This window comes from Canis lupus, chromosome 17 (genome assembly GCF_003254725.2).
Source record: "Canis lupus dingo isolate Sandy chromosome 17, ASM325472v2, whole genome shotgun sequence".
In the NCBI taxonomy this organism is placed as follows: Eukaryota; Metazoa; Chordata; class Mammalia; order Carnivora; family Canidae; genus Canis; species Canis lupus.
In genome coordinates, this window is record NC_064259.1 from 18296062 (window position 1) to 18319944 (window position 23883).

Below are 23883 nucleotides of genomic sequence, written 5' to 3' on the forward strand. Positions count from 1 at the left end.
CACAGGACAGAGAAAAGCAGTGAAACCCCCTACAACTTTTGCAAAGGGGGAGAGGCAGCTTGCACCAGGACAGGGTATTAAGAATCCATCTCCAGGGGCACCTGGGTGGCTCGGTGGTTGAGCATCTCTCTTTGGCTCACGACGTGATCCCAGGGTCCTGGGATCCTGTCCTGCATCGGGCTCCCCATGGGGAGCCTGCTTCTCCCTCTGCCTGTGTCACTGCCTCTCTCTGTGTGTCTCTCATGAATAAATACAATCTTAAAAAAATAACAAAAACAAAAAGAATCCATCTCCAGGCCCAAGCTGGAAGTTAAGTGGCTAATTCTCTCCCCACTTTCCCCGGCAGCGCCGTGGTGCTTGATGGCAAGATTTATGCAACTGGAGGCATTGTTAGCAGTGAGGGGCCTGCCCTGGGCAACATGGAAGCCTACGAGCCCGCGACCAACACATGGACGCTACTACCCCACATGCCCTGCCCTGTGTTCAGACACGGCTGCGTCGTGATAAAGAAATATATTCAAAGCGGCTGACGTCAGCAGAAAGCCCGCGACGAGACTGGACGAGTCTGGTGAGGCAGATGCTACTCACAATGATCAATGTTCAGCAACATCAATAAGAGGCTGATAGACACAATCAAGGGAATCACTGCGCTAAACATTTTGAATACTCTCTACATTGAATGTAGAAAATCATCCTCGCCTTTGGGGGAAACGGGAGCACAGTGCTCCGAGCAGCAGGAACCACAACCATCCGAGGAGCTGGGCCTGGGGGCTCCTGCAAAGGCACTTGCTCTGAATGGAGGCGCTCACTCTGCCCGGTGCAATAGAGTTTCACATATTTTTCGACTGGGAGAGAGAAGCTGATTTTTCCTTCCTGCAGAGCAAGCCTGATCCCTAAAGAACCGTAGATCAGTTATCCTATGACAATATTAGGTGTCAGGCTCTCTTGGAATAAGATCAAAGTGTCCTTATCACTTTGATTCCTACTTTTGTTTTTAACCAATCTACACTTTTCCGTGGCCGATAGAAGAGAAGGGACAATACTGGGCGGCACAAGGCCTAGGAGGCTCCTGGTCCCCGCCGGGCCGAAGAGAAGTCCAGCCACCCATGCAGAGCCAGATGTGTGTGGCTGGAGTGGCAGTGCAGGGGCAGCCTAGGGACAGCTGGGAGAACCTTTTGTCCTTCACAGGTTTTTCTACCACATTTTTGCTGGAGGACAGGTGACTGTGCTAGTTTTCTCTTGTCCGATATGAATTATTTAGATTTCCAAGGCATTTTCTTGATAAACAAAAAGGCTATTTTTAAGTACTGAGAGAAGGAGGAGGCCATGAGAGGATAATGCGGGAATTCCCAAAGCTCTTTGTAGGTAGTGCCAGAGAGGGGCATTTGCTCTAATTTTTTCTATGTGCAGAATAGAGGATCTCTCCTGGGTGGGGGCTGAATGCCCTCATTTTATTTTTTAAAAAATGTAACTCCCAGACAGCCCCCATAAGAGCTGTGCCTCATGGAGGCATTGTCAAAGAAGATTCTGTTCTAGAAGGAAACCAGTTCTGGCTCATGACACCAGTCCAGCTCCCTCCATGAGGTAAAGCTGAGGACCCAGGCCGGGTGGGAAGGGAAGAAGGGAGGGAGGGAGAATAAATGTCTACAAAGCACAGGAGACTATTTTTGATATTTATAGCTATATATTAAGGCACCTGCCACAAGAGCTCTCAGGATGGGGACAGCCTTCGTAGGCGAGCCATGACAGCCAAGGCCTGAGGGGGCATGAGCAGAATCACTCTTCCTGTAGCATATTAACCAGAGAAAGGGAAGCCAGGAGGAAGGTCACACCGTGGCTCATGACAGAAAGGCCTTCCTGCCAGTCCTCAGACCCTCAAACCTCACGCGGTGATCAGTTTCCATTCCAGGGCAAGAAGAGAGCCGCCGCCACTGCGCTGTTTAGTTGAAGTTGGTACCAAATACGCATTTACCATTTTTATATCTGGGAAGTCAACTTGCCGTCATTTCATGATAAAAACCATTTCTAAGGACAAAAGGACAGGACATGCTTTCCATCTTTCGGTATTTAATGACACAAAATTCCGATTCTAATGTCGGGCATCAACTTTTAGCACTACAAGTGTGACTCCCACTTGGACAAGATACCGAGCTTCGTTATGCAGTTTTTAATATTATTTATTCTTTTAAAAAGTAATAAGCACAAAACTACATACATTGTATGTCATTTAAAGTATTTATGTCAAACAGGGTGCAAGTGTGAACCCAAGGACCGGAGCACAAAATTCTAACTGCCTGGGGCAGGGCTAATGTTAGCGTTTGGTGTGCATCTGCCTCCAAAGGAGGTGTTAGTGGTCAGCAAGACTCAACACAGATGACATTGAAATTCCGTTTCTCTCCTCATTTATCACACTGGAGCAAAACTGGCTATTTCTGTGAATGATATAAAACAGGGTTCTCTGTAATGGTATTGTATATAGTATATGTTTATTGTTAAGTTCTTGTTATATTATAATAAATATATTTATAGATCTAGACTCAGAAGCCAATGGAATGCCTTTGTGTGCCACCACCCTGGCCACAGTGAGGAGAAACCCCATGGAGGCCTGCTCCTGCTCTCACACATCAGCCATCTGGGCTCTATTATAGACATTAGTGCAGATCTTGATGATGAGAAAGGACAGCACTCCTTAGCAAGGGAACATACAGACCCAATTTGTTCTCCTAAGGATATCCACACAAGGCTTTCCTGGGTGCCAGGTAGGATTGCTCACTCTCTTACAGGGAAAGAAGTTTAAATTTAACAGGGTAGTAGTAGAAGGTAGATTCACCAGCATTTCATCCATGTGAAGAGCCCCGTGCCCTCAGTCCCCAAATGTCATTACGACCTAGCATCTTCTTGCAAGAAAAGATGTGAAGAAGGTAGATCAGGGTAGGTGGGAGTCCTCTTCAGAGGACTCAGCTGAAGCCTATGATGGGTAGACCATATACTTAACTTGCCAAATAAATATCTGAAATAGTATCCTCAGAAACACCAATCCTAGAGGAAAGGATGGAGAATGTTTGAAGATTCCAATCATGAAGAGTTGAAACATAACCTGTTATTAAAACCAAGCAATAGTTGTTAGCTCCTTTCTTCTGTTTCCCCAAATCAAGGGAAAAGTGTTCTCTGGGCCTATGAAGAGTCTGTGTACTTTCACCATAAAAGACATGTGTGACCACTGTATCAGGAGCCCGTGTAACTATGGGAGGAGTCTCTCATTGGACTCAAGGTACTACCATCAGACCTGGCAAGGGTCAGGCACATAGGAGATGGATCACATTATGTGTATGTGTGTGTGTGCGTCTGTGTATGTGCATGTATGAATTTTTAAAAATCATAGCCAAAATAAGAAAACAGTCAAGAAAAATATTTGCAGTCCATATGACAAAGGATTAATATCTTTATTAAAGAGCCTACATAATTCAATAAGAAAACGTTAAGTGATTCCAATTGTTAAATAAGTCATAGACAGACTCTACAAGAGGGAACATTAGCTAGTAAATGTAAGACAAGTTCAACATTGGTAGTTATGAAATAATGACACTTAAATAATGAGGTATTATCTTTACCTACTAAATTACCTTCCCAAACCTAAAAACAAAGTGGGGAGGTACTGGGGGAGCTCCAAGTGCTGACGAGGAGCGACGAGACTTTTTAATGCCAAGTGCTTTATAAACTGAAATGGCTTCTAGAAAGCAATGTGTAAGGTGACATTATCAAGAGTGCAAAAAGTATCTGACCCAGTAAATCCACTTTTGGGTACCCATCAGAAAAATGTCATATAATAACTAATTCCAACCTATTGACACTAACTTTATGCCAGACACTGTGGTAAGCACTTAGAGCATTGAATCCTTATAATTCTATGGGTTAGGTGCTAAAGACAAGCAGCAATATAAACATTGTAAGATTCATATTTGTATATGATTGCGATTATGTAAGATATGTACAAAGATATATAAACTACAAAGATATACATAAAATATGTACATAAAAATAACCAGATATATAGTCATAAAACTATTAATTGTACTGATGCAATTGTGGGCAACTTTCCTTCCCTCTTCTCCAAAATGTATATAAAGAAATGTTACTTTTATAATAAAAGATATAGATATTTTAACGAGGAATTGAGGATAGAAAGTAAACTTCCCTCTATATTTTAGTCTGAGAAACTCTCAAAGATCATTTCTTATTTTGGCTGTCAGAAGCAATGGAAAAGTTAGAGAGTTTAGAATAAAACAACAAAGAATTACAGATAAGAAAATTTACAGTAATATTTTTTTAAACCTAAAGGTTAAAAAAAAAAAAACCTAAAGGTTAAAGGCAAATGGAATATATCTTTCAGTGCATGAAGATTTTCATGAAACAAATGAACTCTTTTGTGTTCTTAGAAGGCCAAGTGAGATGAAAAGGATAATAACAAAGAAGGAAAAATTCTAGTTCAGCATAAGGATAAACGTACTAGCACTAAAACTCTGGAATGGGTTACCAAGATCCTTGAAGGGCTTCTCTAATTAAATCTCAATCACGTATTGGTATAGCATAATTGCATACATTATCTCATTTTATCCTCTCAACTACCCTAAAAGTCACAGGGCATCATCTTCACTCCTGAGGAAGAAACAATCTTAGAAAAGTTAAGTGACCTGTATGCAGTAATAGTTGTGCCATACCCCAAGTATTTTCCATACATTATCGCATCCAGTCCTCCCAACAATATTGCAGATGGCTATCCCTGCTGCACAGGTTCCAGACATGAAACAGAGTTGGTCTAAGGCACATTGGCACTCAAACCCCACTCAGTGAGACTCCAGAGAGCCTGTGCTACATCACATGGCAGACGAGACTTATGTAGCTCTTAAGACTCCAAGACTAAGACTCCATCTCCCCACCCCCACCCCAAGCTACCTCAGAAATCTCTACTAAGAAGAATTCCGTTAATAGAACAGACATGCTGCTCTGTGTTAGACATGGTCCTCTTGAGAAGCAATTTTCCCTTTGCCTAGTAAGAATCTCAGCAACACACTGGCTCCTCCACTGAAGGCTTTGACTTTATGCAGGAAATGGTTCTAGGGAAAGGAAAAGAGTCCACTGATACATTAGACATCCATTGCTGCCTCATTTGAAACTCCTCCTGAGAGCCTTCACTCTGTAAAGGACTCTTTAAGGGGTTCCTAACATTCTTACCGACCACAATCTCAGCCTGGGAGAGTTAAGAAAAGGGAAAAACAGCCCACTGTTGGCTGCACCATCCTCGGCTATAAAGGGCATAATCATGACCTTGGCATTCAAGAAGTAGGTTAAAGTGTTCCCCCCCACCTAGGTCAAGGGGCTGACTAAAATGTGAAGTCAACTCCAAAAAGTCTGCCTTTACCACATGATGGCAAAAACTAGACAACCCAAAAATCTATGCTTACCATCCCAAATCTCAAACCTATGTGCTCTGTTGCCCTCTATGTAGCATTTGGCAGGTCACTTCCGTGTCTTTCCTCATGAAAGGTGAGGAGAGCCTTTGAGTGGATCATACTAGGTCAGTAAGACTACATCCTCAGCAGGCAAGGGCCACGGCCTCTTACCTTGCCCCACAGAGCACCTCACCCTGACGAGCAGAGACAGCCAGATTACTCAACCTCTACTGGCAGCATGAAAAATATTTTGAGTTATGGAAAGTATAAAGGCAAGGCTATGATTCTGTGCACTGCTTTGACCATCCCTCTTGTCTACAGATGACTAAAGAAGCAACAGTTTTTGTCCAAGCATTTTTATTTACCACATGTGTGGAATTCCATCATTTTCGGGGAAGCTAGCCACTGATAGTGCAAGCCTGTGCGCCAGGGGACCCATCAGCCTGCCTCCTCAGAGTTTCGGCCTGGAGACTTTGCATCCTCGTTGGTAGAAATCAGTCTTTGGAGCTCTACAGGTCACCCCTCCACATTCTCTCTCCTACCTCTCCATCCCACTACCTTATTTTAAGCCCTCCTGACTTCTTACCTAGTTGTTGGTGTAGACTCTTTCTTATGGTTATTCATCAAATAACAGCCTTTTGACATAACTTGGCTATGATATGATAACATTCACCCTTTTAAAGCATACAATTCAGTGGCTTTTCGTATATTCAGAGTTGAGTTACCATCACCACTACCTAATTGCAGAACATTTTCACCTTAGCAAAATGAAACCCCAATCCCTTAGCAGTCACTCTTCACCAGTTCATGGCAACCACTGATCTACTTTGTTTCTAGGAATTAGTCTATTATGGACACATCATACAAATGTTATCATGTGATGTATGGTCTCCTGTCTCTGGCTTCTCTCACTTAGCATAGTGTTCTTCAGATTCCCCTATGTTATAGTGTGTATCAGTATTTCACTCCTTTTTATGGCCAAATAATACTCCACTGAGTGAGTATATTAAATGGACATATATAAAAATATGGATACATTTTGGGGCACCTGGCTAGTTCAGTTGGTAGAGAACATGATTCTTGATCTCAGGGTCATGAGTTCAAGCCAAACATTGGGCAGAGAGATTACCTAAAATTTTTTTTAAATGGATACATTTTGTCTATCCATTCATCAGCCAATGGACATTTGACTTGCTTCTACATTTTAATAATTACAAATAACGCTGCTATAAACTTTTGTATACTGTGCAAGGTTTTGAGACTAAATTAATTTGGGAAATGCTAGGTTAAACAAGGTTAAACAGGTTTCTTTACTATGGAACTTCTCAGAGTCAAAAACAGACTAGCATTCATTCCAACTTTACGAAAGTGGATACACAAAGCAAGTGTTTTCCAAATGTATTTGGCCACAAATTGCCTCCCACCCCCCTACCCCCAAATCTAGAAAACTTCTCTTCTAAAATTATGACACAAGGGGCACCTAGGAGGCTCAGTTGGTTAAGCATCTGACTTTTGATTTCGTCTCAGGTCATGATCTCAGGGTCCTGAGATCAAGACCTGTATCAGTGGGATCCCTGGGTGGCGCAGCGGTTTAGCGCCTGCCTTTGGCCCAGGGTGCGATCCTGGAGACCCGGGATCGAATCCCACGTCGGGCTCCCGGTGCATGGAGCCTGCTTCTCCCTCTGCCTGTGTCTCTGCCTCTCTCTCTCTCTGTGTGTGACTATCATAAAATAAATAAAAATTTAAAAAAAAATCTTTAAAAAAGACCTGTATCAGGCTCCCTGCTGGATGTGGAGACTGCTTGGGATTCTCTCTCTCCCTCTGCCCCTCCCCACCCCTGGGCACGCACATAGTCACATGGGATCCTGGGGTCAATACACCTGACCCTCACCTTTGAAAGATGCACAGAGTAAAGGTAATATTGTGAAAGATTCAGAAGCAAATTGATTTAGAATTCTCAAAGTATTTCTTAAAATTGATATTTTTATAAATTAGCAGATCAGTATTCTTTAAACTCAACAAATCCTTTTTCTGAATACTGCAAAATATGTTTCACTGCAATTTTCTAAGCACCAAAAAGACTTCAGCATCTCTCATGCTGGAATATAAAAAGATTAAAGTAAACAATCACACTATAACCTCTCTACCCAACGAAAATACCCAACCACATATCCACACAACTAGATAGTTGCAAATGTGTGACCTGACAATTTCTGGAAAAGATTCTCGGGCATTTTGTACTTTATTAATTTATTTTGAACAACATGACAGTCTTCTCAACAAGGGGACTGACTGCATCAGAGATCAGGGAACAGAGAAATCATCACTTGTCCCATCAACACTGAAAATTAAAAACTTTCAAATTCCAATATTCTTATTAAAATCTATTAAAACAAAAATTCTATTAAGTATTTTTTATATTAACATTTGTGTTAATAGTGAGATAAATTTCCATCCAATTCCAGCTATAAAATCTTAAGCATGTGGGAAAAAATGCGTTTTGATGATATTTTGCTTTTTTGATTCTTTGTATACATATTTAAGTTCAAACGATGTGGAAATTAGTGTAAAGAAACATTCCAAACATGTGAAACTGATTTTTTATAGTGTGATAGGCAATTAATTACTCCTTTCTTTGCAACCAACTCCATTTTAAACATTATCTTATTAAAGAAATTTCCTTATTAAACTCTGGTAAACGACAAAACTGACAGCTTACTGATGTTTCTTCTAAATATATGAAGTAATTTCTTCCCACCACCAATAACCTTTATTTCAGTAACGTATTAAGTACAATGCTACTTGTGGATTGTCACTTTTCTTTTTAAAAGGATATTTTGTTGCAAAGTCTGTTAAAATACTTTGCACTCATTAAAATGCTAAAATAGAAATTTGTAATTAATTTCCAACACTTTCCCAAGGAATTTTATGCTATAAGCAAAGTAACTATATGCAATGTTTAGAAATAATGTTATTTCATATCAAAATTAATTTTGCTTTGTTGTCATAATGAGAACATTAGAAAAGCTCTGTGCTCTGTGTAGATAGCCACAGACACATGATTCAGACTATTCATGTGTTTTTATTAATAGTTCTAAAGTTTTTTTTTTAAGCCTGTGGTTTTACTTGTGGCTCTCAAGCTCCTATGACAATTGTAGAGTAATGCCAACTGATTTCACCATTTGTTGAGAAATTGGAAATTCCAGAGCATTTGATAACTTATAGGGATCAAATATATGAAATTGCACCTGTTTCTAGACTCTTCTCTTTTTTTTTTAACCTGTATCTGACCTATGAAATCTTCCAATTCCAGCTCTGACAACAGTCTCCATCGAGCACATTCACATGATTCCCCTTTTGTATTTGCTCTTTAGTTTCATTACAGATTTTCAGTTCCCAGATCCTTTCCCTTGTCCAAGTTCACAGCCCTACCCTGGTTACCCTGATCTCACGTCCACCCATACCCAGGAACAAAATTCCCCTCCCAAAAGTTATCTCAACCACTTGATGTTTCAGTCCTTGGACCAGACCAACAAGGCAAAACTATAATCCTAACTGTAATCCTAATCCAGGTGTCAGCCTCCCCTGAGGCTTCATTTGGGGTGATACCTACCAGAGAAAAAAAACCCACATTCACATGGGCTGGTACCATGACTCGAACATGCTCCCCACTCTCACCTGTGAGTTTACCTTATTCTCATCGTTCCTGAAGAGCTCCCTATTTCCATCAGTGACTACAGCAAACCTCCAGCAGCTCTCCTCCCCCTTGCATTTCATACATAGAACCCCTCATTCTTAGCACATGAGCATGACTCTGTATAAAAACAACTGAGGTGGAGGATGGTGCAATGGCAGTACCATTGTTTGAATCTTTCTCAACAGCCCATTAAAAACAGAGAAATCATGATGGAAAATTCATAGACTCATGGATAACATCTAAAAACAAAACTAGGTGACAAGGAAGGTCTGGAACTCCCAATCCCAAGTGTGTAGAATCAAACCACTAACACCTTTGAGACTGTGGTCCATATGTGAAGAGAGCCTGGGGCAACTAATAGAATTAGGAACCCCTACAGACACTCACTGGAGAGGTGGGGGCAGAGCTCAGAGCATCTCAGTCCAAGAAGCCTTGCAAACTCTAGTCTTCAGGTGAGGGGAAGGTAATGGGAGCCTTGTGAATCCTCAAAGGCAATGCCAGCCCCCTTTCAGGACCACATCCCATATGGACAAAGCTACTAGGGATACAGTCTAAACTGAACAGCACAGGGACAAAAGAGAGACCCAGATAAAAGTAGGGGAGAGGAACAAAGTCAAGAGATTTCAGAAAGTAAGCAGTCCTGTATTTAAACACTTCACAAACATAACAGAAGAGAGAGCTCTAACACTGTGAAATTCAGGCTTCCTTCTAAAAGTTCGAGAAAATTTCATATAAAAGTGAGCAACAAAAGGCTTGAGGGAAAATCCCATATATTATAAGAAAAAGCTTTAAAAGGAGAAGGCTACCCCCTATAGGTAATAAAAGCCCTCCAGAAAGACATGCCAAAGAATACAAGAAAACTATGACCTACTATTTCAAAACAAGCTAAAGGACACAAAACAATAATGGAAGAATGAAAGAACAATATAAACCAGAATTAGAAAAACTCACAAAGGATATGAAATAACTCAGGAAGAATTAGAGTGCTTCAGCAGCACATATACTAAAATTGGAATCCTACAGAGAAGATTAGAATTAGAAGGGAAAAAAAGATCACGTTAGAAATGTACACTAAAGTAGGAAGAACTTACGAGTTAATAAAAAACATTAGGTAATGCCTTATGACAAACAGAAGGTAAAGAAGACAGGCAATTTCTTAAAGTAATAAAGAAATGAAAGAATTTCTGGTTCTGGTTAAGATTCAGTGACCACACTCTACCCCCTCCCCTCCTTGCATCCCCTCTCTCACTGATTACACCCAGAAGTCCTGGAAAAGCAATTACCTAAGGACTCTGCAAAATACATAAAGCAGGTGAACTGGGCAGGAAATGCAGCACTCACACAATGACCCAAACAGTGCTGAGTTCCTGGGTTTGCCTTTTATTTCCTGTGTGTCCTGGATCACACTCCAGGGCAGCGAGAATTACAGAAGAAAAATGCTCTCTCTGGACTCTCCAGACCTAAACCCATGGCAGCAATGACAAAGATAATGGGCATATCCATGAAGCTTCTTTTCTCTCTTTCCAGCCAGACCACCAGGAAAGGGGGCTCTTAGGAACCCAAAAGTGTGGGAGAAGATCTCAAAGAGAAAGGAGCAGGACGGATCCCTGGGTGGCGCAGCGGTTTAGCGCCTGCCTTTGGCCCAGGGCACGATCCTGGAGACCCGGGATCGAATCCCACATCGGGCTCCCGGTGCATGGAGCCTGCTTCTCCCTCTACCTGTGTGTCTCTGCATCTCTCTCTCTCTCTCTCTGTGTGTGACTATCATAAATAAAAAGAAAGGAGCAGGAGAATGATTGCTGTATGAAATCCCGAGTTGGGACAGCCCGGGTGCTCAGGGGTTTAGCGCCGCTTTCAGCCTAGGGTGTGGTCCTGGAGACGGGGGATCAAGTCCCATGTCGGGCTCCCTGCATGGAGCCTGCTTCTCCCTCTGCCTGTGTCTCTGCCTCTCTCTCTCTCATAAATAAATAAATAAAATCTTAAAAAAAAAAAAAAGAAATCGCAAGTTGCACACACTCAGGAGCTAACCCAAATCAACAGAGAGCAAACTGTGATGTGGATCACCCCCACATCCTCCTAGACCAGCTTCTGAATGGTGCATATGTGGAGCTATATCATTTTCCTATTGCTGCTGTTAAGAAATTATTGTAAATTTAGTGAATTAGGATAACACAAATGTACTATCCTATAACTCCGGAGGCCAGAAGTAAACAATGGTCCTTAATGACCTAAAATCAAGGTGTCAAAGACTTGTGTTCCTTCCTGGAGCTCCAGGGAAGAACGTTTTTTCCTTGCATCTGCAAAGTCTGTCTTACCAACAGATACATTAAAATGATATACTAAAAATAAATAAAATTATATACTAAACTGTATTTAAATAGTCCAAAAGACTCCAAGAAAGAGGAAGTAGAGAAATAAAAAAGAGGAGACAAAAAGAAAAGAGAAAAATAAAATGACAGCGTTAAATCCAAACACATCCACAATTACATTGAGTATAAACTACCTCACACTCATTAGGATGGCAGCTATCAATTGATACAGAAAACAACAAGGGTTGAGGAGAATGGGAAGGAATTAGACCTTCTTGCACTGTTGGGAGGAATGGAAAATGGTGCAACCACGATATTAAACAGAACGGTGGTTCTTCATAAAACTAAAAATAGAATTACTATATGACCCAGCAATTCCACTTCTCAGGATATACCAAAAGGAATTAAAAGCAGAGACTCAAAAGAGATATTTGTACACCCCTATTCATAGCATTAATCACAACAGCCAAAAGGTGGAAGCAACCCAGGAAACCATCAATATATTAATGGATTTTTTTTTAATGATTTATTTATTTATGATAGACATAGAGAGAGAGAGAGGCATAGACACAGGAGGAGGGAGAAGCAGGCTCCATGCTGGGAGCCTGACATGGGATTCGATCCCGGGACTCCAGGATCGCGCCCTGGGCCAAAGGCAGGCGCCAAACCACTGAGCCACCCAGGGATCCCATTAATGGATTTTTTAAAAGGGATATGTACATACAATGAAATAGTATTCAACCTCAGAAAGAAAGGAAATTCTGGCTAAGTGAAATAAGCCAGTTACAAAAGACATATAGAGTACGATTCCACTTATATGAGGTGCCTAGTGTAGTCAAATTCAGAAATAGAAAGTTAAATGGCAGTTGACAGAGGCTGTCAAAAGGAGGGAAAGGAGTTGTTCCTTAATAAGTAGAGTTTCAATTTTCCGAGATAAAGAGTTCTGGAGGGGTGTCTCAGTCAGTTAAGTGTCTGACTCTTGATTTCGGCTCAGGTCATGATCTCAGGGTCATGAGATCAAGCCCCAATTGGCTCTGTGCTCAGCATGGAGTCTGCTTGAGATTCTCTCTCTCTCTGACCCTCCCCTACTCACACTTGCTTACACACACTCTTTCCCTAAAATAAATGAATAAATATTTTCTTAAAAAAAGTTCTGGAGGTGGATAATAATGATAGCTGCACAACACTGTGAATATACTGAATACCATTAATTGTATACCTAAAAATGGTTAAGTCCCCCCCAAAAAAAATAAATAAAAAAATAAAAATGGTTAGGATGTTAAATTTTATGTGTATTTTACAATTTTAAAAAATTACATTAAGTGTAAATAAATATCCCAATTTAAAAACAGAGGTTGTGAGTTTTTTTGGAAAAAAAAAAGTAAAAAGATACAGCTTTCTAAAAGAAACTTACTAAAAATATAATAATACCGAGAAATTCAAAGTAAAGTGACAGAGACACAGTTAAGAGAATGAAAAGATAAGCCACAGACTGGGATGAAAGTTTTGCAAAATACACCTCTGATAAAGGATTGCTATCCAAAGTATACAATGAACTCTTAAAACTCAACAATATAGGCTCAGTTGGCTTAGTTGGTAGAGCATGCCACTCTTGATCTTGGGGTTGTAGATTTGAATCTCACGATGGGTGTACAGTAGAGATGACTTAATAATAAGGTATTTTAAAAAAAAAAAACTCAGGGGCACTTGGGTGTCTTATTTGGTTAAGTGTCTGCCTTTAGCACAGGTCATGATTTCAGGGTCCTGGGATCAAGCCCCCGCATTGGGCACCCTGCTCAGTGGACTGAGGGTGAGTCTGCTTCTCCCTCTCCCTCCACCTCCTCCCCACCGCACATGCTCTCCCCCTCAATCTCGCTTTCAAATAGATAAATAAAATTTTTTAAAAAATTTAAAAACCTAACAATACGGAAACAACTCATTTTAAAAAGACAAAAAATTTAAACCAACATTTTCCCATATAAAGATGATAAATAAACATATAAAAAGATGCTCAATACCACAGCATTAGAGAGCTGCAAATCAAAATCTGGATGGCTCAGTTGGTAAGTTTCTGACTTTTAATTTCATCTCAGGTCATGACCTCAGTGTGGTGAGATTGAGCCCCACCTCAGCTCAACATGGAACATTCTTAAGATTCTCTCTCTCTGTGTCTCTCTCTCTCCCCCCCACTACTCTATCCCTCTTCCCCTGCTCCTCCCCACCAACCCTATGCTTTTTTTTCTCTCTCTCAAAAAAAAAGAAAAAAAAAAAAGAAAGAAAAGAAAAGAAAAAAGAAAGGAAAAAGAAAAAGAAAGAAAACAACAAGATACTACTACACACCTGTTAGGCCAAAACACTGACGATATCAAATTCTAGGGAGGTTATGGAACATCAGGTATTCACTCTCATTTGTTGCTGGTGTGAATGTAAAATAGCACAGCCATTTTGGAAGACAGTTTGGCAGTTTCTTACAAAACTAAACATACTCTTTCCATATAATCCAGCAATCACAATATTTGGTATTTACCAAATGAATTGCCAACTTATGTTCACACAGAAACCTGCACATGAATATTTATAGCAGCTTTATTCAAAACTGCCAAAACTTGGAAGCAACCAAGATGTCCTTCGATAGGCTAACAGATAACATACTGTTATCCATTCAATGGTACATCCATACAATGGATGTTATTGTGTTTAAAAAAAAGGGGGGGGGGAGTTATCAAGCCACGAGAAGACATGAGAGATCTTTAAGTGCATATTGCTGAGTAAAAGAAGAAGCCAATCTGAAAAGGCTACATACTACATAATTTTCACTCCACGACATTCTAGAAAAGAAAACACTATGGAGACCATAAAAAGATCAGTGGTTGCCATGGAGGGAGCAAAGAATTAATAGGTGGAGCACAGGAGGTTTTCAGGGCAGTGAAATGATTCTTAATGATGCTGTAGTGATGAATATATGTCATACATTTGTCAAAACCTATGCATAGAATGTACAATACAAAGAATTGAGCCTTAATGTAAACTATGGACTTTAGTTATAATATGTATAATATGTATCAGGGGGCACCTGAGTGGTTCAGTCGGTACATCTCACAACTCTTGATCTGGGGTCCTGAATTCAAGTTCAAGCCCCACGTTGAATGTAGAGATAGACAGAGAGATAGATACAGAAATAGAGAGATAGGAAGAGAGAGAGAGAGAAAGATACATGTGCACCTTTAAAAAAAAAAAACAAACCAAGATAGATCATATGCTAGATAACCAAAAAAATCAGAATAAATGTAAAAGAATTAAAATAATACAAAGTATGTTCTTTAACCACAACAGAATTAAATGAGAAACCAACACAAAATCTGGGAAATCCCAAATACTTGAAAATTAAACAACATACACTTAAATAACCTAGGAGTCAAAGAGGAAGTTTCAAAGTAAAGTAGAAAATATTTTTAAATGAATAAAAAAGAAAATACAACATATCAAAATGTGTTGGATGCCACTAAAACATTGCTTATAAATTTTTAACAGTACATCTTTATATTTTAAAAAAACCTCAAACCAATAATCTAAACTCCCCATTTAAGAAACTACATAAAACAGAAGAAAGGAATTTAAGAAATCAGAAAACTAAAAAAGAAAATGAAAAAAAAATAGGAAAAAGTCCATGAAACCAAAAACTAGTTTTTTTTTTAAAAGATGAGTAAAAACAGATTGATCAATAAAAAGAAGATACAAACTGTCAATTTCAGGTACCAAAAAAGGGTATCACTACAGATAAAGTTGAATCTAAAAGTAAACAAAGACTAGTAGGGTTGTGTCAAAAGGGCTCAGGAACCAACTTGAAAAGGTTCCCACAGGCCATTTTAGTAATAAGCCTAATAAGGGCAATGCACTAAACTATATCAAATATGTTCAAAGCTATGAATTCATAATTATACAAAGAAAACTAATTCATCACTTTTGAGTAGGAAGATCATTCATTTTTAAAACTGGTTAATAAAGATAATGAATCAACCATTAATCCTACCTGGATAACCAGATAATAGATAAGGCAATAATAAATGAGTAGGGAGTGATTTCATTAGAACTCAGAATTTTGCAAACTCTAATGAATTAAGTTATCTAAGCATTTAGTATCAATCACCAATGATATCACAAGAAAGACAATAACCAGATACTACGTGCCTCCTAACAAAAGAACACACTCTTATTTATGAAGTAGTCTTGAAAAAATAATAAAACTGGAATCTGAATAAGCCTCTAGATCAGTGCTGCCCAACAGAAACACAATATAGACCACATATGTATTTAAATTTTCTAGTTAACCACATTACAGAGTAAAATGAACTAGGTGGAAATTTAACCCAATATATCCAAAGTATCATTTCAATATTCAGTCAATATAAAATTATGAGTGATATTTCATATTATTTTTATAATAAATCTTTAAGGTAAGTATGCATTTTACACTTATAGCCAACATCTCAATTTGGAGTAGCCATATTTCAAGTGTTCAATAGGCACATGTGGCTAGGGGCTACCTTATTAGCACAACTCTAGATCCAAGTACCAGTTTATAGGAAATTAAAAAAAAAAAAAAAAAAAACCCAAGTGAACATGTGAGCCTCACCATAGGTATTCAATCAGCAAAATCCAGACTTGGAAATTCAAAGCTCAAAACCTGGTTTCTTCATCATATTAATGGCAAGGAAAAACAGAGATTGAGGAAGAATCTGTAGGTTAAGATTTAAAAGACAAAGGAGTAAAAAGGCAGGACAAACTTAAATGTAGAACTTAGAACAGGTGCTAAAACTGTTAGGAAAACCAAAAACATTACCGTAAGTGTTAAGATACTGGTAACACTTTGGGAGAAAAAGAGCGTTTTAATTGGAATGGAGCACAAAGTTTCTGGATTGGCTGACAATTTCTTTCACCTGGATGGTGTTTACATCTTAATAATAGTTCATGATAAGCTATCCATTTGTTTTCAGCAGTTTTCCTTATCTGTGTATAAGTCTAATGATAAATATGTATTTGAGAGGGAAAAGTTTGATATGATTAAATTCCTAAATTTCACAATTCCTGGACCCTCACACCCCCAAACTTACCACCTCCACCTGTAGCCCTGGTTTCTGGTCTTCAAGAATAAAATATCCTTACTCTTGTTCAAGACCAAAACTCCCACCTATGTTCCTGACTTTATCCCCCCTCCAGTCTTTTCTGATCTTGATCCATTAAGATCACTCCTCTTCTCCATATCTACAAACCCCACCATTCTACAGAGACAGTGGTAAATAATGGAGCTATGTGTCAGAATTCCAGGGTTCAAATTCTCATTCTGCTCTTTTACCAGTTGTTAGTCATGTAACCATTTCTCTGTGATTAACTCTCCTCAGTAAAATGAGGAAAACAGTATCTACTTCATAGGGTTGCTGTGTGGAGTAAATGAGTTAATATATGGAAAGCCCTTGGAAGAAGGCCTGGAATCCAGAACATTTTCAGGAAGGGTTAGCTGCTTTCATCACCTTCAGTATATAAATATCAAAATCCGTCCCTCAACTCTGTGTACCTTTCTGGTTACGCTCTCACTCCTTCCCTTTTTCCTGACACCAAACAAAGATCACCAAATTGTCATATCTACTGGCAAGGTTTTAGTACATATTTAAATAGCCTTCACTGGAGCATTAGATATTGGTAATTTTGAACATAAATTCTCTCTTCCTTGAGTTCTGTGAGACTACTCTTGGCTGTCTAACCTTTGAGAAGTTATGATCAATCTTTGTAAGACATTCTCTACTGCAGCTTAAATATTACTGCTCCTCTATGAACCATTTTCATTTTGCTTCAAAGAAGCACCCATGTCTGATGCACACTTGTGTTTGGAACAACACTTATAGCAGCTAACCCCAAAAAGTCTGTAGCTCTGAATTCTCCTATGCTTCAGATATATTTACCTAAATGTCTGCTGGACCTAGATGTCGAACTGTCCCATACTGCCTTCACTCCAGCTTTGCTACTCTCCCCTGTCCATTCTCAGTTAATAGTGCTACTAATCTTCCTGAATGCCCAGACAGAAATCTACATGCAATTTAAGGCTTCTCCTTTATCTTTGTCCCTGAAATCCAATCACTTAGTTCTAATGATTTTACCCCTACATTTTCTAGAAGAAACCATCCCTTTCTCACCAACCCTACCACAACTGACCTTGCTCAGGCCTGCAGCATCTCTCACCTTTAATACAAGAAAAGGCATGCAAAGTCCTTGTTAACGTCACTTTTTTTATTGCTTTAGAATACAGCAAACGGGAAGTGCCCATAGTTGTACGAAACTAACATGTTTGTCCTCTGTTTCTATGCTTTTGTTACACTGTTCCCTCTGCCTGGAATGTTCACCAATTTTTTACCACATTCCTTCATTTTTTGAGATGCTGTTATCACATCCAACCAGAAAACCCTCTCATGAATTCCGGTGGGTTAGTTCCTTCCTCTATGCTCTGATAGCACCCCAGGTACACCATTGTCATTGCACTTACCAAAATTAAAAAAAAAAAAAAAAAGGAAAAAAATGTTTTCTTAATATATCTTCTTCTACTGAGTAGTTATTTCCTAGGGCAAGGACTATGTTACTTAGATTTGTAACTTCAGTGCCTGGCACATACTTATAGTAAATGGTAGGTAGTCAACATATCTTGTTGAAAGGAAGTAGTTATTTTCCATATTCTTGTCAAATCAGTACTTCTAAATTTTCATTTTCATCATGTCATGGTGCTGTTCAAAAACATTCCAAGATTGTCAAAATACAAATACCTTTAGCCCGGTCCTCCATAACAAGACCCCAAACTACCTATACAGTTTTATCTTCCACCATGCTTATACACACACACACACACACACACACACACACAGTCTTCCAAACCAACTTTTGACCCCTACCTCCAAAACCCTTACAATTCATTAAAATGTTGGCCTTTTAAATTTAATACTTACTTAGCAACTTATCAGCAATTACTCTATAATGCATCATGGTATTAAAAACAATGTTGTAGGGGCACCTGGGTGGTACAGTCAGTTGAGTGATGGACTCTTGGTTTCAGCTCAGGTCCTGATCTCAGGGCAGTGAGATGGAGCCCTTAGTCAAGCTCAGCGCTTAGCACATTGTCTGCTTGGGATTCTCTCTCCTTCTCCCTCTGCCCCTCCCCACCATGCACTCTCTTGCTCTAATAAATAAATCTTAAAAAAAAAAAAAGTTGTCACAGGGTCACCTGGCTGGCTCAGTTGGTAGAGCATGCAACTCTTAATCTTGGGGTCATGAGTTTGAGTACCATGTTGGGCATAGAGCTTACTTTTATAACCAATTTTTATTTTTTAATGTTGCCACAGATACCTGAATGGAATGGTCACACTCCTAACTTCCATATCTCCAGTAGATGAGTAGTAGGGAAAAGGCCAAGATAACTTTTAACCTATCAAGTATTCTCTCTACCCCCCCCCCATACATATATATGAGTAACACTAAACTTTTTTCTGCTTTACTCACCTTTTTAAATCCAGTCCAGTCTTCCTTATCTTTCTTGGTTTAAAGGTCATCAGGAACAAATACAAAAAGATTAGGTAGGGACTTCTTTCCCTGAAGCTATGCTTCTTCTGTTAATCAAAATGCTAACCTGAAAAAATTCTAGATACCCAGAATTCCAGAAAGAAATAGAAATTACAGTAAGAAAATGAGAATGTCTTCGGACTTTTGGTGTGTGGCCTTTTAGACCTGCCATATTAGCCATTACTGGTAGGACCATTAACCCACATGGTCTTACATAGACCAATCATTTGTTTCTTGCACAAGAGGTGCTGTGAGGAAAGTAGCTGCATTAATAGAAGTCAAAGTGAGGAGAAAACCTGACTCCATCACCTCCAAGTGCTCTAAAGACAACTGGTGCTCCTAAAAGGGTAAAAGGCATCAGTGTAAAATCTTTCAAAGAACACTTTAATTTCCCTTGAGTTCTTGGATCTAATATACTGACCTAATGAAAGGAAAATGAGGTTAATGGGATCCCTGGGTGGCGCAGCGGTTTAGCGCCTGCCTTTGGCCCAGGGCGCGATCCTGGAGACCCGGGATCGAATCCCACGTCAGGCTGCCGGTGCATGGAGCCTGCTTCTCCCTCTGCTTATGTCTCTGCCTCTCTCTCTCTCTGTGTGTGTGACTATCATAAATAAATGAAAAAGAAAAAAGAAAAAAAAAAAAGAAAATGAGGTTAAGAGGGCAAAGGTGGGAGCAAACAAAAGGAGTACATGTATATATTCAAAAACCTCAAACTTGTTTGTAAAAATAATTTAATAACAAAAGCATTCCCACCAAGAAACTTCAAGCAAGCTGCAAAATTTCAGGGTCAGTTCTTAAAAGAATAGAGAATGATACTGAAGTAGCCAACACTCAACTTTGTATTCATCATTTCCAATCTACATAGCTTTGTCAGGTGATCTGGCTGGCTGGTTTCCTGAGGGGATCCCCAGTGTTACTATCTATAGCTTTCTTCCAGTTAGGCTGATGGCATTTTCCAGAGAAGGCTCTGCTACTCTGCCATCTGGATATTCTTACACTATGTTTTGAAAGCAGCTTTTTAGTCCTCCACTCCCTAGCATGAGTATATAGCAAAGAATTACCAAACATTTAAGGAAAAGCTGCGATACCAAACGGGCCAAAACAAATAGGAAAAGCAACTTAGAGGTAGAGAATCTATGCAGGGAGAAGAAAAATCAAGAAAGAAAAAATTATTAATATCCTCAAGAGAGACTGATCGACTTTACATTCATTAAACAAGAACAAAATGATACTTAAAAATCTAGAGAAAAAAAAAATCTAGAGAACAACAGCTCTGAACAAATTAAGTACACAAAAACTGGGAAGGAAACAGAATTTAGAGAATGGTCTAGGAGAGTCAATTCTATCTAAAGAACAGTGATTCTAGAAATGGAGACCAACACACCACTACTATCATCAACAACAAAAAACAAGTTGAGTAAATCATAAGGAAGTAACTCAGGAAAATTTCTCAGAACTAAAGGACATGAATTTTCAGAGCAGAGAGGCCCATTAGCACAGACACCTAGCCAAAACATTAAAGTGAAGATTCTAAAAGCTTTAGGAAAGGAAAACAAAACCAAGAAAATGCACCAAGAATCAAAATAGAGGAACCTGAGTGGCTCAGTCAGTTGAGCAACCAACTCTTGGTTTTTGGCTCGGGTCATGATCTCAGGGTTGGAGGGTCAAGCCCTGCATCTAGCTCCATGCTCAACAGGGAGTTTCCTTGAAGTTCTTTCTCTCTCCCCTGCTCATGCTCTCTCTCTCTCTCTAATAAATTTAAAAATATTTTTTTAAAAAATCAGACAGTAACACAGTAACACAGGATATAAACGTTAATAAGAAGAGAAAGGTGAAGGAATGCAGTGAAGGGAGATCCCAGGAAAACCACCATGTAAGACCTTCAACTTTCCAATGAAAAAGGTTAGAATGCTCCTGTAGAAACTTTCTCAGGATGATAAAATGCTAGAATACCTGGTATGTCTGAAGATATTAAATAGAGAGGCGGATTGCTGGGGATGAACTTAGGGACAAATTAGTTGTTAATAACACTAGGCAAATAACAACAAAGACTATTTTGTTAACAAAGACTATTATTAACAAAAAAGTATACAGGAAAAGGAAACTACAGCATCCTGAAAATCTCGGCTGTCGGTAGTTTTTACATAGTTGCAATAATATAAATACTGATCTAACAAAAATTAAAACTAACTGGAAGGATAAGAAAACAAGTATGGAGGTACATGGGGAACAGGTGTGACTATTCTCTTCCATGGTGGGAAATCAAGATATAGGCAAAAACTGGAAAGTAAAGAAGTAGTCACATAAGAATATCACTTAGAAATACAGAGATGTATATCTAAATAATTAGTTAAGACTGTTGAAAACAATTGGCTCTGGGGGAGACTATTCTTTTTGGGGGGATGAAAGGGTGGAAGGAGGCATCAGGGGTAACTGGTTTTGTAACAAGTCTTCTAGAATTACTTTATTCTTAAAGCCACACACATGCATTTCCAAATTAAAAATATATAAATATTTAAAGATGTAAAATAATTCCATTTATGTACATTTAAGAAACCCCCAAACTATTTTTATGGATACATACAAACAGTAGTAATTATAGTAGTAATGATTAAAACATACTCAACACACCATGTGCCTGGGACTGTTCTAGGGTCATCAATCAGATCAACAATGTGTTTGTTGATTCAAATGTATAATTTTCATAATAACCACCACAGGCTTGGCGCTATAGTTATCCCCCCATGTACAGATAAACTGACACGCAGGGAAGTGAGGTAACTTGCTTCATGTCCCACAGCCAAGAAGGGACATAACTAAAGATTCAGACTCAGTCTGTCTTCAGTGCTCATACTATTACCTTCTCAAAAAATGAATTAAAAACAGACAGGAAAGAATGTTCATCAAAGTTATGAGAATAGCTCCCTCTGAAGAAGAAAAGGAATGTGACCAAGGAATGATAGGAAGAGGACATCAACCTTATCTAGAACTTTTTTCTTTAAAAAAAGAACTACAGGGGCACCTTGGTGGCTCAGTCAGATGAGCATCTGCCTTTGGCTCAGGTCATGATCCCAGGGTTCCGGGGTCGAACCCCACATTATAGGGCTCCGTGCTCAGCAGAGTCTGCTTCTTCCTCTCCTTCTCCCCCAGCCCCTCATGCTCTCTCTCAAATGAATAAAATCTTTTTAAAAAATGTTTAAAATTTAAAATTTAAAAAACCCTACAATTATAATAAACTGTTAACATTTAATCCTGGATGATAGGAACATACATGTTGTATTATTCTCTACAGTATTCTACAGTTTTAAAAGGTTTACTAATAGGTGAAAAAAACCTGAGTAAGGGCAAATGAATTTATCATTCACCTTAGTGATAAATCAGTTAAGAATCCAAGAATTCACACAAGACATTCATTAGCTGTGTAGTCTCAGACAAGTTGCTTAACCAACAGCATCCCCTTCTGTTAAGTGGAATCAAGGACAGTACTTCCCTCATAAATGCTATGACAATTAAATGGTTAATCCTTAAAATAGTACCTATCACTCAGATGTTTGCTATTACTATTACTGTATTTATTATCACCCAAGCTTCTGGCTACTATTAGCTAACACCTGGTTTCCTCTTTGCCCACTAGACTATAAGCTCCAAGAGAACCAGCTGTAACTCTAATGCCAAGAACTGTGCTTGGCAATTGGCATTGCTCAAATAAATTTGTTAAATAAATGTTGACCTTTGGTTATTAGGAATTGCCTGTACTTTTCCCTGAAGCTGTCATGCTATTTTACTCTTCAGTATATGCTTCTGTTGTTTCTTGTCTGGAAAACCTCTCCCATCAGCTCAGGCATCAATTTTAGGAAGGCTATCTTGAGGTTGGGCTACATGCTCCTCCTCTGTATACCCATAGTACTTCATGCATAACTCAATTGTTAACATGTGCCATATGTAGTATACTGAACTATGCTGTGTCTCTCTCTACGCCCACAAGAGGCAGTGAACACACAGCAATTAAGAGCATCAACTATGGAGCCAGACTGCCTGCCTTTGAATCCTGCCTGTCTGACCTAGGACAACTTACTTTATGTCTCCATTTACCTGGCCTGTAAGATGGGGATAATAATAACACATAGCTCATAAGGTTCTCAAAAGATTAAAGGAGTATAGTTGTATTTGTAAAGCACTCAGAACAGTCCTAGTGCCTAGTAAATATGATGTAAGAATTTTATTTTATAAAAGTCCTGTTGAAGATAGACACTGTGTCTTTGCCCATCTTTACATTCTTCCAAATTGGTGGCTATTACACTAGTTTAGACCAAAGGATTAATACCCAGATTAAGTCAGCTGCAATATGATGGAGAAAGGGTGATGGATAGGAGACATTTTAGAGGGATAAAAATCAACAGAACAAGCTGCATAATTAGAATGAGATGTACCATAAAGAAGATAAAATTTAGGATGACAGGTTTTGGATCCTTGATGGATATGGTTCTATTCACTAAGATGGAAAACAGAAGAAAAGCAAAGAGGAAAAGGAAGAGTTCTTGGCAAATTTTTAACAACAAAATATTCCATTTGATGTTTACAGAGAGAACATTAAAAAAAATAATTTGAGGGATGTCTGGGTGGCTCAGCAGTTGAGCATCTGCCTTAGGCTCAGGGCATGATTCCAGGGTCTGGGATTGAGTCCTATATCGCACTCCCTGTGGGGAGCCTGCTTCACCCTCTGCCTGTGTCTGTCTCTATGTCTCTCATGAATAAATAAAATCGTTAAAAACTAAATAAAAATAAATAAATAATTTGAACCTGACCAATCATGACAGAAAGCACATTA

At 39.0% G+C, this 23883-nt stretch overlaps 1 protein-coding gene and 1 long non-coding RNA gene across 4 annotated transcripts in view; one reads left to right on the forward strand and one right to left on the reverse strand.

The window, feature by feature from the left end:
- Positions 1-2536, forward strand: part of KLHL29 (kelch like family member 29) — a 305887-nt gene extending 303351 nt beyond the window's left edge. For both annotated transcript variants that reach the window (XM_025454548.3, XM_035700364.2), the window contains one exon: positions 347-2536. In XM_025454548.3, coding sequence (XP_025310333.1) covers positions 347-530 — 184 coding nt within the window. In that variant the 3' untranslated portion in view covers positions 531-2536. The remainder of the gene's footprint in view (positions 1-346) is intronic.
- Positions 2297-23682, reverse strand: LOC112664729 (uncharacterized). Of its 2 annotated transcripts, none has more exons than XR_004805933.2 (3): positions 16568-23678; positions 16090-16192; positions 2297-2432 (listed from the first exon to the last, which is right to left on the reverse strand). It is a non-coding gene; the product is annotated as an uncharacterized LOC112664729 (long non-coding RNA). The 2 variants fall into 2 exon arrangements; XR_003139911.3 differs by lacking the exon at positions 2297-2432 and adding an exon at positions 2530-3097 and having other exon boundaries at positions 16568-23682.
- Between the last annotated feature and the right edge of the window lie 201 nt (positions 23683-23883).